Source organism: Rattus rattus, chromosome 10, assembly GCF_011064425.1.
Source record: "Rattus rattus isolate New Zealand chromosome 10, Rrattus_CSIRO_v1, whole genome shotgun sequence".
Classification (NCBI taxonomy): Eukaryota; Metazoa; Chordata; class Mammalia; order Rodentia; family Muridae; genus Rattus; species Rattus rattus.
The window spans coordinates 42,502,520-42,518,010 of NC_046163.1; the positions used below are offsets into that span (position 1 = coordinate 42,502,520).

General features: G+C 39.3%; 1 protein-coding gene across 2 annotated transcripts in view; it reads right to left on the reverse strand.

Moving 5' to 3' along the window:
• Positions 1-8,474: 8,474 nt before the first annotated feature.
• Positions 8,475-15,491, reverse strand: part of Prrx1 (paired related homeobox 1) — a 65,681-nt gene continuing 58,664 nt past the window's right edge. Inside the window, exons 4-5 of one of the 2 annotated variants that reach the window (XM_032915169.1) lie at positions 14,740-14,811; positions 9,171-9,305 (exon numbers count right to left, since the gene is read on the reverse strand). In XM_032915169.1, the coding sequence (XP_032771060.1) occupies positions 14,757-14,811 (55 nt within the window). In that variant the 3' untranslated portion in view covers positions 9,171-9,305; positions 14,740-14,756. Of the gene's footprint in view, positions 9,306-14,739; positions 14,812-15,491 lie in introns of both variants that reach the window. The other variant, XM_032915168.1, reaches the window with a different exon arrangement.

A 15,491-nucleotide genomic window follows, 5' to 3' on the forward strand; every position in this document is an offset into this window, starting at 1 on the left:
TGCCCCAACTGGAAACAAATCAGCTGTGTCCTTGGGATCTTAAGGGGAGAAGGTTGGGATTTATTCCTGGCCAAGCCTGAGGAAAACATTACCCTAATGGATGAAATATGTTTGCACTGAAGACTTCTGAAAAGTGTTGAACTAGCCTCTCCTAACGTGAGCTCCCCTGCCTTGGAAAGAGGGGAAATTCAGAGAAGTCCATTGGCATCAGGCTAGCTTTGTCTTCCTGTGAGGAATGGCGGGTAAACCTTGCTTTGCTTTAGCTAAGCATCTCAAGTAGTCACTGTCCCCAAGATTTACACACAACCCCCACCTACCTTCACCAGAGTGGTCTACCAATGCCATCCTGGGCTGTAGACAGTAATTGAAGACCACTTCCTGTTATCTCAGGTCAAATTCCTCAATCAATTCAATGTTGTTTCCTTAGAAAAGGTTTCCCTGATTTCTCAATGCTCAATGTGGCCAGCAAGAACATCAGTTCAAGGAAGATTATTTCTACATTGAAAATAATGGTCTCCTTAGGTCTGTGAGCCTACTGTGGAGGAATTTTGGCTTCCTTTTATGGCTTTTAACCCTGACAGAGCACAGGAAATAGGAAAATAGATTTATTTTCCTTGGCAAAATTGGAGGATGCTTGGTTTAGCAATCTGGAGGTTTTTAAGAGTTCAAGCTGGGCAGCACAACGTGAAGCCACTGTAAGAACTATAGGTCAGATGCTCCAGTGTCATTAGGGAAATGCATCACCATTAATAGTCTTCTTCTTGGTTCTGTGTGATAGGACTGCCAACAAGCAAGATAGTTGACTTCTCCTCTTCTCTTTTCTTTTTTTCCTCTTATTCTGTTTTTCAATGAAAAGACTTAAAAGTTTAAAGAAATTGGAGAATTGCAAAGTCCACAGTGTACCCACAGGGCAGCACTGGTAGGAATTCCCAAAGCTTGTGACCCGCTCATGCTGCTGTGATGTCTCCCTGGCTTTGAGACAAGGAAAAACTAGTGTAAAGGGGAGATTAGAAATCTGTCTTCATACAGGTGATGGATTTACATTCAGAATGAAATGTAGATGTCACCTTTTTGTAACTCGGATTTCTGAAGGCTCCATCCTCCAGGAGATGAGTCAATATGTGATTCCTATCTTAGGCTTTGCCCCTACCAACAATCAGACTTGTATCTGTCAGTAGAGCACATTTTGGTAGAATAATTTAAGAGGTTAATGTGTGGTTTTATCTTCTGACTTTCATATTTCATAGTATGAAGAATACCATTTAATTTTTTGAATCTTATGAGCAACCTCAGCTTTCTTCTTCTTCTTCTTCTTCTTCTTCTTCTTCTTCTTCTTCTTCTTCTTCTTCTTCTTCTTCTTCTTCTTCTTCTTCTTCTCCTCTCCTCCTCCTCCTCCTCCTCTTCCTCCTCCTCCTCTTCCTCCTCCTCCCCCTCCTCTTCCTCCTCTTCTTCTTCGTCATCATTTTGGAGTGCAGCATGAGATCTTATTTGACAAGATAATTCACATTGCTATGAAATATAAGCAAATTGTATCATATTGGGGAGTCATTGCTGTTTGTAATTTATGCCAGCATTATCATCCACCAGTAAGAAATTGTGTTTAACTTTCAACAAATATCAAAATGAACATATAAGCAAATTCACTAAGATAGGTGTAAGTACCTATCATGATCACCATTTCCCTATTTTCAGACCCTAGACAATGTCCTTCAGGCCTATATGCTAGTCTCTGAAGACAGACAAATTTTACTTTTGGTAAGGATTTCCAGTTATTTGAATGAACTAATATATGCCAAGAGCTAATATTTCAAAATAACTTCCCATTATCAAAATTTATAAGGATAATATTTCTTAATCGTCTTCTCTAACTTTCTTTTAAACTAAAATTAAATATCTCATTTGGTGCTTCACTTTACCATCAAGAGAATTACCTATGTTATTAACAATACATAGTGGTTTTTCACAAACCTGATGTGCTGCCAGACACCAGGCTTTTAGACAAAAAAAATAGTATGTGTAATCTTCATTGTCTATTTTACTGAACTTAGAATTACCTAGGAGATAAACACATCTATCAGGGTCTTCTCAGAGAGGTTTAACTGAGGAGAGTAGATTTCCCTGAACATGGGCTGTGCCATTCCAAGAGCTAGGGTTCTGACGTAAATAGTGGTGGGAGGAGTAGAGAAGAAGAGAAAGAGAAGAGAAGAAAGGAGAGGAGAGGAGAGGAGAGGAGACAGAAGGGAGAGAGAAAGAGGAAGAGGAAGAGCAAAAGAAAGAGAAAGACAGAAAGAGAAAGACAGAAAAGGGAAAGAGAAAGAGAGAGAGAGGAGAGGAGAGGAGAGGAGAGGAGAGAGAAGGGAGAGAGAAAGAGGAAGAGCAAAAGAAAGAGAAAGAGAAAGACAGAAAGAGAAAGACAGAAAAGGGAAAGAGAAAGAGAGAGGAGAGGAGAGGGGGAGGGGAGGAGAGGGGAAAAGGAAGAGAAAGAGGAAGAGGAAGAGAAAGAGAGAAAGAGAGAAAGAGGAAGAGCAAAAGAAAGAGAAAGAGAAAGACAGAAAGAGAAAGACAGGAAGAGAAAGACAGAAAAGGGAAAGAGAAAGAGAGAGGAGAGCAGAGCAGAGGAGAGGAGAGGGAACGGGAGGGGAGGGGGAGGGGAGGAGAGGGGAAGAGGAAGAGAAAGAGAAAGAGAAAGAGGAAGAGGAGGAGGAAGAAAAAGAAAGAGAAAGAAAGAGAAAAAGAGAGAGAGAAAGAGAGAAAGAGAGAAAGAGAAGAGACTCACTTCTCTCTTGTTCGTGACTGTGGATACAAGGCATCCCAACCTCTTCAGTCCCCTATGCTGTACCTTTCTCACTATGGTGGACTGTAGCTTTAAACTGTAAGCCAGAGTAAACCCTTTTTCAGAGTCGTACAGGTTTCTGTTTTGGAAAGACACTCCAATACAGGAAGAGCAAAACTACATGATCTGCCTTTGAGCAGTGCCACCTCGTGTACCAAAAGTGAGCCTGGGCATGCAGGACTGACATGCCATCTGCATAGTCACGTTTTGCAGTGACCTTCTTAGCCACCCATCAATCAATCAAAACTGAAGAAGCCTATGTAATCCCTGAAAAGTGGACTTGTGGTGATTTTTGGTCAGAATTCCAAACTTTAAATGCCTGAAGTGATATCTAAAGCTGGGCTCAGACTCTCGATGAGCAACTTCAGCTGGCCCTGCAGAATATTTGTGTGTCCACGTCTCCCCAGGAATGCTGTCTTGCAACCACAGTATTGTTAAATCTGGGTTCTACATATGAAAGAAGATGTATAATATATGTGTTTGTTCTTTCTCCTTATCATCTCTTGTACTCCCTTTCTTTTCCTACTATTCCCCTTTTATAACATCTTGTCACATATATATGTACACATATAATATATACATATATAACATATATTATGTAAACATATACATCTATTTCTAGATATATATGTAGATATACATAAAAACATATGTATATATCCATGTATATCTACATATATATGTATACACACATATTCATATAAATCTAGATTCTAGATTGCTGGAACATAGTCCAGAAAGGTAAACATCTTTGGAGACTAGGAGACTTTTCAAGTGCTTGTGAGAACACTCCAAGGAAACAAGACAAGAGTCCTGTGATCTCAGTTTCTTCAAAACACAAAATTGTTCTTGGAATGTGTTTTTGTGTTTCTCCCAGGTGTAGCAGACAGTGGTGAGTTTACTTCAGATTACTCGTTACTGCTTGATGTTGGTATTCAATTAAATATTAGATTATCCTTTATATGCCTCTATGTAAATGCATGATTTTTGCTATGTGACACTTGTCCTTGTGATCTTGAACTCATGAGAGCTTTATGCATGGGACCTCTCTTAACCCTCAGAGTGTAAATTGTCTGGGATTCTGAATAAAGTTGAATATTGCATGAGACTTTAGTCAGCTCCGTTCTCTCCAGTCCCACACCTCTAGAGTGGTGACATATATTATAAGAGAAAATATGCTGTAATATTTTGCTCAAAAGGGTCTCAAGCTCCACCCAGCTTCCTGAAAATGGCATTTCATCCTTCATTGTAGTTGAGTAAAACTCCACTCTGTACATTTTGAATCTTTTGTATCAGCTACTGGAGAGCATCCAGGCTAATTCTATATCCTGGTTATTGTAAATTACATGTTTACTACAGTTTATATGGAAGTTCTCTTTTCGGTTTTCTGCAGAGCCTCCATATTGATTTCCAACCTCCCCACCAAAGAGTCTCATCAGCATTGTCACTCATATTTATTTCTTGTCACTGAGAGAAGATGGTGCTTCCATGTAATTTTCATGTGTTTTCCTAATGGTCAAGGATTAAAACGCACCTTGTCTTAACTCTCAGATAATAACTAGGCTTGATTTCCCTCGTTCTGGAACAGATTCTTAGAATCAGAGCTCCAAAGACCTCTTCCTGAATGTAGCAATTCTTCAAAGCACAGTATTTATCCACATGTTGAAACTACTTCCAAAAGTCATTTATTAAAATTAATTATTGGCTGCAGGGCAGTTTCTCATCTTGAAAAAAAGCATTCATATCTGTATGCCAAATTGTCATTTAAAACTACTATGTCCCTGACCTTGATAATCAGCCCTACTTTTGTGTCTTTGCTCACTGAGAGCTTCCATTTGCAGTGGCAGGTTCAACAATTTAGGAAAGACGGCAGCCATCTTTCCCTGTGACTGGACCTCACCTTTTTTTGTTGGCTTTGATGAGTTTGATGACCACCAGCCAGCGGTGTTGTCCTCAGCTCCCCTCTTCTTCTTGCTAGGGAGCCCTATTGATTCTTTCCTTGGGGGACTCTCCCTAGTTACAATTTAAATCCTCATGTGTCACCTCATCTTCCAGTGTTCACTCTGCTCTAGAACATCTTTGCCCTTTTACAAAAAAACATCCTGCCAAAATGGCAAGATTTTAGATTTTCTTCCCTTCTTCTTAAAAACCTTTCTGTGGGTCCCTATGGCCGGAAGAAACGTTCATGTATTTTGTCTTTTTTCTACTTAGTTTTTCAAACAAACTCTCCATCCCACCTAGGCTCATCTTCCCATGAGCCCAAATTCCTAGTGTCCTCATCCTTTCCTCACTGCTTCCTTTCTCTGCTGCTGCCCCCTCTTCTTACTCCTTCTTCAAACCAAAATCCTACTGCCCTAGTCTAGCTCAGCATTTTCTCTTCTTTCTCTCCCTTCCTCCCTTCTTCCTTCCCTTCCTTCTTTCCTTCCTTTCTTTCCTCCTCATCCTTCTTTCTCTTCTGGAATTATTCTATCTACTCTATTTGTTTGACGACTATTAATTGATCGTTTTGAATTGCAGCATGAGCTTGTTTGTGTTCAAGTTGCCTTTTTGACTAGTTTTTAATTGGTATGAAAACAATTCGTTTTTCATGTTTTCTATTCTCTTTCGTCACTCGGTGTAAAATTACTTAAAAATGCCTCATTTAGATATCATTAAAACAAAGGGTTGTGCCTTGTATACAGACTATTTGTCACACTGTAGTACTGTCAATGCTAAACGCATTGGTAAAATTGCTCAATTCTCTCTCTTTTTTTTTGGAGCTGGGGACCGAACCCAGGGCCTTGCGCTTGCCAGGCAAGTGCTCTACCACTGAGCTAATTCCCCAACCCCAAATTGCTCAATTCTCAGCAGAAGTTCTGCCCTCATCTTCACATTATACAAACAGATAACTCCTTCTTCCTCCCACTATTTTCGCTTTCGAAGAAATTTAGTTTATTCTCCTTTTATAGAAAACCTTGTTCCTCACGATGCAGCTTTTCTAATCTCTTACTGTCCCCCACCCACACTGTGCACAGTGATCACAAAAAATGCTCCACTTTTATGTCATTAAAACAAAGGGTTCTGTATTACACTCTGATAAGAAATTATTTTGCTTATAAATCATTCTTGCCCTCATGTTTCTCAGCGTCATCTTGAATCTAAGCAGTTCTTCCTGTTGGAGGTTGAAAGTGAAAATAATCATCCGAGTCCAGTGTATTATAACAAAAGGCATGGTATTATCAGTCCTTCATTTTATTGAAAAGAAATCATTTCTATTCTAGCACAAACAATGTATATTTTACATCATCAAGCAAGATATAATTTACATATTACATTTCTTACGAGATCTTTATTATCATTTGTCATTCCCTTTTTTGTAATTAGGTCATTACTTCTGGTTTAATTTAACCTGCCATGTACTCTTCCGATTGGCCTCTTGTTTGGGAAGGGATTGTGGACACTGATAGTCCTAATGCCTTCATCTGGGTATATTGACAGAGAGACACAAGTGTATGCCTTGAATCTGGCACTGAGACACTTCTCTGGTAAATGACTTACGAGCCTCATCCAAATCACTTGTTAAACTTATCTTCCTTTAAAAAGTGAATCAGAAATGAACAAAATCGAGTGTTAGTGTTTCACACATATTTCCCAATAAGTGCTCAGATGAAGATGTTGTGCTGTGTGTCTACCGGCTGCAGGCATTCTTACGACTAACAGGGGTTATCCTACAAAATCCCAAGAAACCGCTTATCCAAAGCAGCAGATACAAACAACCTCCTGCTTCCTCCTTTGAGTTTATGGGATCAGGTTTGTTTGATGTCCACTGGAAATAGATGTCAGGATGAAGGTTTCAAATGACTTCAAACAACTGTCTTCCAAGGTTTGGCTTTCTTTAGAAGACCCCTTTCATTAATAATTTCTCTTCCTTGCCTATAATCCAAATCTTTAAGCTATTCTCTGCAAACTTTAAATTCCGAAAGTTGACCAGTCTCTCAGACCTGTACTCATTTCCAAATCAAAGAAAGTGTTTACAATAACTATGTACTTTTGAAACTTGATAACACAGAGCAATCAATGGGACAAATACATGATCAGAGAGACTCCTTATAAACAAGTAATGTGTATTAAGCCAGACCATATAAACTATTCTGAAAGAAATGTTTTAATAGTAGTTGTTGAGAAGGAATCACTTCATGAGATCAAAGGACACAAGATGATCTTCTTTCTTATTATTGAACAAAATACATTATCACTTGAAATATATTTTCAGATGGGTGCCTGCTACACTGAAGAAAACAATCACTATTAACTCAACCAGATATGCCAAGGGAAGTACAAGTGTGTGCTAAAGGTGAATCTTATACCCCAGATACTTTGTCACTCATATTACAAAGTTGACATATTTGGCCAAAATCAGTCTGAAGATTTTTATTCACTGAGAACTATGGTTATTAAAACCAAGCTATTGATGAAAATATAAGTTAAAAATATCTCTATACTTTGTGCCTTAAATTATTCTTTGGTCAAATGATGTGATTGTTGAGATATTTGAAAATATAAACCCATTTACCATTTCCAAATACAAGGTTATATTTATGTACAGTCAGATGCTATTTCCTCACTGGAAAACAAAACTTTGAGATAACGTGTTAGTCCATGAATACTGTATGCTCCTAACGTCCCTTTTCCTTTCATGGCTACAAAGTGCTGGACAAACAAAGAACAAGGGAGGGAGGAAGGGAGGGAGAGGGAGGGAGGGAGAGAGAGAGAGAGAGAGAGAGAGAGAGAGAGAGAGAGAGAGAGAGAGAGAGAACAAATGGACGTAGCCTCACAACATCCCTGTGAGGTAGGAATTGTTAGACCATTTTATAAACAGGTAAACTAGGCACGGCATGGTAACATGGTTTGGTCAAGTCTACCAGGAAAAGCATAGCTGGGAAAAAGAGAAACAAAGAAATACCAGTTCTGCCTCCCAGCCTAGATACTAAACAACCTCAATTCAAAACCACTAAAGTGTAAAAGTATAATTGTACTTAATTTTTTCAATTTAGACAAAGCTTTAAGCACCTCACTTAAATATATTTGTCTTTCATATTTCTGTGGAGTAGAGAAAGAGTGTTGCTTTCCCCCACCTTTCTAGCTGTATTCCCCGTGATACGTCAGATGATACAGACTTTCTATTCGAGCTCAGGGTCCAAACTCAAGGTCAATTCTATAACATCAAGTAATTCCTAATTCCATTAAAGCCCTATTGTAAAAATGGAAGTTCTTCTCAAACAGCTTCCTAGCTAATTTCTCTCTGATCTTAATGAGAATTGTATATAGAACATGAAAAATAGCAAGATGCCCCATTAATGTATCATTACTGTGTAAATAAGGACAGTGGTGATGGCAGACAGTTTGCTTTTATATAGTGTTTGAGAAACTGCAAACCCAAGCTTTCAATATTTTACATATAATATATATAAATATATACAGCATATATATGTATATATAAAAGTATGCATCTGACCACCCCTAAGGCACCAAAGAGATATAGACTATGCCTTTCACAATTTCAAAACTTGTCTTCCTACAATTTTTTTTCCATCTCTAAAATGGTAAGTATTTCTTCTACCAAAGAATGAGTGACAGCAATTGTTCCAAAACCACGAGGATCTTTAACTTAGGATGGTTTATTGTTTGGGTTGGGTAAGGAGTGGGGTTGATGGTGACATCATAACCTAAAGCTTAAAGCTTAGCATTCACTAGACATGGCCAACCACATCGATCAGACAGTTCAGTGACCAGAACATGTGCACATTTACTTTTCCTGTAGCCGATAGAAAAACCTTACCATGACCAACATAGACACAATAATACAGATTCTTCAGAAAGACTTTGGATTTTCAAAAATCTCCTAGAGAGACTTGGAAGGAGACAGAGTAAGGCACTGAAGTGTCAAACAAGTTACTGAGAAGTGATTTTTCATATATATATATATATATATATATATATATATATATTTCTTTGGCTGCTACATTTTTTTTTATTCTCATACAATTATAGGAATGGGTGGGTTGAGCCTAATAGAAGAAGCCTGAAGTATACTTAGCAAAGCATGGGTAGAAGGAAAAAAAATACACACACAACAAATGGTGATGGTATCCAAGAGGAAGAAGAAACATTTGTTAACTAATTTTCATTTTGTTCCTCTCCTGCTTTTCTCCGCCATGGTCCCAATATTTTAGTTCTGGCTTTGTTTGTTTGCTTTTATCTTTTTTTTTTTCCGGCGGATGAAGAAATGACAGAACAGGATAGGTGTCTTATGGTTTTTGATTTCTTCTTAGGCCTGTTTAATTTTTTTTTTCCTCAGTTGACTGTTGGCACCTGGTTCCTCTGTAAACTATATTCCTTGGCCTTCAGTCTCAGGTTGGCAATGCTGTTGGCCATGTTGATACCCTGCGCAGGGCTATTGTTGGCACATGTGGCAGAATAAGTAGCCATGGCGCTGTAGGGACAAAGGAGAGAGCGGGGAGAATAACAGACATTAGTTTCACGAAGTTGCAAGACCATGCCCTGGGTGGATATGCTCTCAGACAGGGGCAGACAGGGCAGTGGGGTGGAGAGAGGACCTCTGGGGTCTCTTTCAGCCCCCCCAGTTTTCAATTAGTTTAAGGTCCTTATAAAAGGGTGGCCATCCTTTGACAGGGCACGGGGAAGCAGAGGAGAATGAGACAGGAAAAGGAATTTGCTGTGTCAGATACAGTGAGTAGTGATTTATTTCATGTCGAATAGTAGGAATTTCATCAGCTAGTTCAAACAGAGTCTAGAATTTCCTACCTATACCAGGAAGCTTGTGAGACCAGTGAAGGAGGTTACCAGCAAGAATGTAACCATAGATAAAAAGAATTTTGCTTCTTCATTGTAGGAAACTGACCTGGACTCCAGTGCATTTCAGATAATCAATAATACTGGAAGAAATTATGTGCTTATAGAATCACTTAAACAGTCTAACATATTCCTCTCACACAGTGATTCATTCATTGGATGATAGTAACAGGCATTGTCAAGTCAAGGTTTTCCTATCAGTGGGTTTTGACTTTTATAACTTCTCAAAGGTATTTGACTAGCACACATCACCTCTGGGGAGGGTCACTTTGGAAATGTTAAAAATTTCAAAATAAACTTCTAAAGTTATAATTTTACCATTCTCGATCTCAGATGTAACTGTTTCTCACTGTTTGTGTTGTTGGGAGAAACACGAAGCTAGATTTGATTGTCATAAACTATAATTAAGACATAGGCAAGAACTCATTACTACTGGGGTTCTATTTATTGTATTCATGAATCTCTTTTAAAGGAAAAAATGGTGTGTAGATGCAAATAATCTCTCACTTTATATGAAATAGTTAAATGGAAACCTTTTGAATGCTTCTAGCTGTTTCTAAGATTAGTAAAATTTCTCTCAACAGAGAGCTGGGGTGGGACTTATAAGTGGAATGACATATGCTTTTCTGCTGCCTGCATTCCAATGGTATTTTGTCAGCCACACTGGAGTTTGTGGTTCTGGGATCAGATGACAAGATCAGAAAGAAGGAAAACTAAAGCTAGAGGGACCAGGTCCTTAATATTTATCTGGGACAGCACGGAGTCAAGGATAGAGTTAAGACTCACAGTAGTCTATTTCAGCTCAGAGTCTAACATTTACCAAGGAAAAGTATGAGTTAAAGAAATATATTGAGTATCAGATCTCTTAGTCCTTCTACTAAACAAATCCATTCAAAGCTTTGTTACATGCATATAAGTGAGTATGAGGATAAAGTCTACATTAGAGCAGTAGAAGAAGAAAGACTTGGGATTACAGACTTGTACACTTACATTTCATTTTTCCTAGTTGTTACTCTTATTGATCATTTCTGGGTAGCTGGTCTTAAGCCTCTCTCTCTCCCAGACAAGGTTCTCCTGGAGTGTCTTCCATTTTTTTCTTTACTCACTTCTTTCTCTTTTAATTTACGACTTGTTCAGTAGCTATCACTGTCCCCTACCAGCTGCATGGGTCACCACATCTGTTTCCTTCTCTACTATATCTTCAGGCAGAGCTGACTACATCCAGTGCATATTTCATGTTCAATAAACCATTTCCCGAGTAAACAGTCATAGCCAGATATAGGATGATTAAATTGGCCTGTGCTCAGTGTCTCTAATCCATAACCCTACCGTAGTGATTTCAAAAACTAATACATTTATTCTGGAGAACTAGTGCTTTCTATAAAATGAGTTATCTTAGTGGAAGAAAGAAAGCCAGAAAGATGTGATAAACCAGAACATCATCATCATATATTTTTGATTGATAAAACATCCTTTTACAGTAAAAAAGTGCATTAATACATCAAAGCTTAATAAAACAAACATTATCTTTATCACTGTCCATCCACGAGGCAGAAGAGTCCCTTGTTAAGGCAGGCTTGAATTATAAGTAGGTGACAAGAACAATCCACTAAGATAGGACAAAGGCCAGCTAGATACCAGTTACTCTCTAAACGAAGTGCATGTTTCTATCTAACATCCGACAGGAACTCAATGCAAACCTCAAATTTACAGTTCGAATCTTTCTAGGATATACCAAACATTTAAAAATTTAGTAGCTAAGGAAAAGGAAGAACCATATTTGGAGAATGTACCTAAATCATGGATTACTATAAAATAAAATTAGCCTTTCTAAAGCAGGTTTCTGTGAGAATATCAAGTTCAAAATATGGTCCACAGCTACTAGCATTTTAAACAAATGGTACAGAAATGAGCATTCGAGCATTTCTGTGTTATTTGTTAAATACTGGGAAAATATTAAATGACTTTTGAATATAAAAGGCTAAAACTTCATGAGAGAAGAAAAATGGCGAGTGGTAAACTATAGATCGTTATGGAGTACTTTTGTGTTTACTTGGCCCAAGTTTCTAAGAGAGCTTTTACTCATTCTTTGAGATTCTGGGCAGCAAGTTCCTACTTAATAGAAATCTACCTTTTCTGATAACTGAAAGTATTCCATTTCCTCACAGGAAGGAGGGATTTGAACTTTTGAGATCATGTGTTAATTTTCTGAAGTTGTTACTATTTTTCCAAATTGTCTACTACAGTATCGATATCAATTCTGTCTGTAGTACATCATTTTGGCTATAATTATTTCATAGTCTCCTATCTACGTTGTCTGATGCTGTAGCCAGAGTAGTTACTGTGGTCACAGATCTCTTAGAAATACTGTGCTTCTATCTAATTAAGTTGACAGAAAGTCAGAAGGACTGATTCATTTTTCTCACTCAAAACCAAATGAATGAGAATTAGAATAGTACTTCCTGAAGGGATTGGAGATTTACCAAGGCATTCAAGTGGCGGCTTATACGTGCATGGCAGAGAACAGTGTCTTTTCACCTTCTGTGGCACTGCTGAGATGACTGCAACATTCCGGCAGTGATTCTAGGGCAATGTTATATGGAGTCCCTCGAGTTATGAGGCCAGAAGCTAAGAGAGCAGTTTACATTAACGAATGAAGTTTGCACTTCCGTGCCAGGTTTGGTGATACCCCTTTTGCTTTATAAATCCTTAAGAAAGTCATAAACTTTCAACAATTGTGTAACTGCTATAGCACTCAGTAGCTGAATATGTAGGTTATAAAGACCAGACACCATCTCCATTCTCTGCCTCTTAATAAATATTTAAGATGGTCCCACAAGTCAGACTTCGAGTGACATTTTATATACGTCCTTTGGGGTATTTGACATGGGTCTGCTTTTACTGCTCCAGCTAAATGTGCAATATAGGCAAGCCACCAGCAGCTTTTTGACATACCCATGACAAACATGACCCATTACCAGTCAGAAAAGAGAGAATTGACTACTGTTGTGTTACTGGATAACTAGCTGGACGTCTGAAGGGTTGCTTAGTCATGCTTTAAACATAGCCCTGGAAGACGGAAGAGTTGCTTGCTTAAGTGACAACAGATGCAGGAGAGCCTTGGAAGGTTGCCAACCCAAGACACTGCTCATGACCACCTGTTTTCTACGTCATGGAAACTTCTGCTTTGGGAAACAAAAGAGTCCTAAAATCTCTTCCCACCAGAGGGACACCTACTAAGGTAACTAATTGATTTCAACAAATTCATGGGCCAATTCAGCCAATGTAAAATTACTTGTTGTTACACAGAATGAAACTTCCTAGAGTTGAGGGAGGGAGAGAGAGAGAGAGAGAGAGAGAGAGAGAGAGAGAGAGAGAGAGAGAGAGAGAGAGAGAGAGAGACTGAGTGGAGTGTATCATCTAGACACAAGACAACCACCAAGAGCCTAGTGAACAGGGCTTAGTTTACCACTGAATTCCCCCTTATTCTGGTATGCAGGGAGCTCGTCTGAGCTGAGTCCTGGGACCGGGTTTTAAAAGGTTGGCTAATGTACCATTTCTATTGAAATTTTAACAAAGGTCTTTGTAACCAAGAAGCTGTATTGCCAAAGAAAGCACATGGAGACATTAGGGATGTGAGCGAGCGGAACACTCGTCTTCCATCTGCTGACTCATCAAGTCTGCAGCGGGACTCCACAGAGCTGACACATTTCTGGAAGCATGAAGTTTTCCCTCTTCCTTATTTGGAGATTCCAAGCAGATGCAACCCAGCAGAATGCTAATCCTACTAGCAGGGTTAGATGATTGTTTCCTCTGGAGACAAGTCATTTATGACCGATTCAACTTTCTCTGAAAGGTGGTTTTAAGGAAAACCTAGAGAAAATAATCGCCAATACCAAGGAACTGTAGCAAATGCTCTCAACGGTTTGCTTTCTAACCACCCAGTGTCAGTCCTATAAATCATGAAACAATTGAGGAGAAAAACATCGTGCCTGACTCGATCTCTAATGCTATTTCTCACTCAGCCTTTTTGAACAAACGACGACAAGCAGCTTAAAGCATCATCCTAAAGATGATTGTGGCAGCTGAGACGCATGTGCGTGGTCCTTAGCATCCAGGTTTCTCATAGGCTCTGCTCTGCAGTTTTCTGGACCTCAAAATACAGAGGTTGGAGGCCGTCTCTTTGGTGTGTTGCCTTGCCAAAGCACGAACAATGGAGGTATGCGTGTTTCATCTAAGAAAATTAAATTTCAGTCTTCCTAGGGGAACTTACTTCTTAAGAGAGATCCCATAAATCCTCTGGAGGTGTGCCTGTGTAACTCGAATGGTCATTTCTAGCTTCTAATTGAAATGCAGAAGCTGAGTTTTAATGCACACTTGGCTTTCCCCACGTTTCATTGGTAAGGCTTTGGTCTCCCTCACTCGTTCTGTGATCCCTCTATAGTGTTTAACTTCTCTTTCTAGAAACATCTTTCTACTGCCACCAGATCTCTTGTGTTTCTCCCTCCTCAGAACGGAGTAGACCATATTGTTTATCACTGGGTTTCAAACTTCCTTGTGAGACATACAATAGGGAAGATACGTCTAGCTCTATTTTTATATATTAAGTTATAAGATGAATCAACTGTGGTATTGATGAAAAAACAAAGATAATAACATAGTCGGACCCCCGGCTCATACTTTGATATCTAAAGCCACCCCAGTCAAGGTCTATGAATGTGACCCTCACGAGAATGGCTTCAGTGGATCAGAGAGATGCAGAGTCCCAGCCCCACTCTAGACTCAAAGGGTCAAAGTCTTCATAGGCTCAGTCCAGTGATCCTTGAACACTAACTGTGTCTGAGGGGGGCCTCCTTGTCCTCCTACACTCCCTTAGCTTGGCTTGCTTTCATACATTTCTGACTTCTAATTTCCCATGTGGAGACCCTCTGCTGCTTACATGTCTAGGATGCCATGTCTTAGTTTCTTTAAAAAAAAAAAACAAAAACAAAACCTCTAATTCCCCCTTATGCCCTACCCCCAGAAGCCACCCTCCTCCCCATCTGACAAGTTACCTTTTCAGTGTCTTCCGTTAGAATCCGTTATGAAGCCCCTCGTGTAAACAACATCTTGGGAGGGACGAAGATCTATTTTTGAAAGTGTGAAAGGGAGAAATGAGCCAAATGCGTTGAGCAGATGTCAGCAGCACCATGACCAAGACCAACCGAGGGGAGGGACACTACACAGGAGTAATCGGCCTCTCTTGCCCTTGCTGCTACTCAGGTCCAGCCCTCCCTCTACAAATGGCACTCCTGATCAGAACTACAGAGCCAAGCCACTCACTATCTACCTCTCGTTGGAGCAATGATGTCTAGGGAACAGTTCCTTGGCTACTTCATCTCAAAGAATGGTGTAGAATTTGGTTGATTATTGCTACCCATGAGGCATAACAGTGTAAGGTTAGTGAGTCTTGATCATTTTAGTGTTGGTGTGCATTTATAGTCTCATAAATCACTTAAAGAAGATGGTTCCCACCTAAGAAGTGGGTTTATGTCCCAAAACAAGGACATAGCTACAGACAAATAAATAACAACCTCTGACAGGAAAGAGTTTTCATGTTAGGAAGTACATTGCTTTCTCTAGTACCTTGGCTGCTTGTCTGATGTCATCACCTAATGTGCTCAAGAGAATGAGTGAAGCCATCACGGTAAGCTACTGTAATTAGAGTGCACCAAATGTCCTAGTTAGCCTGGGAGAATCTTGGTTTATACCCTTTGCCCTAATCTAATTATTATTATCATTCCAAAACCTTCCCAGTCCAGATGAC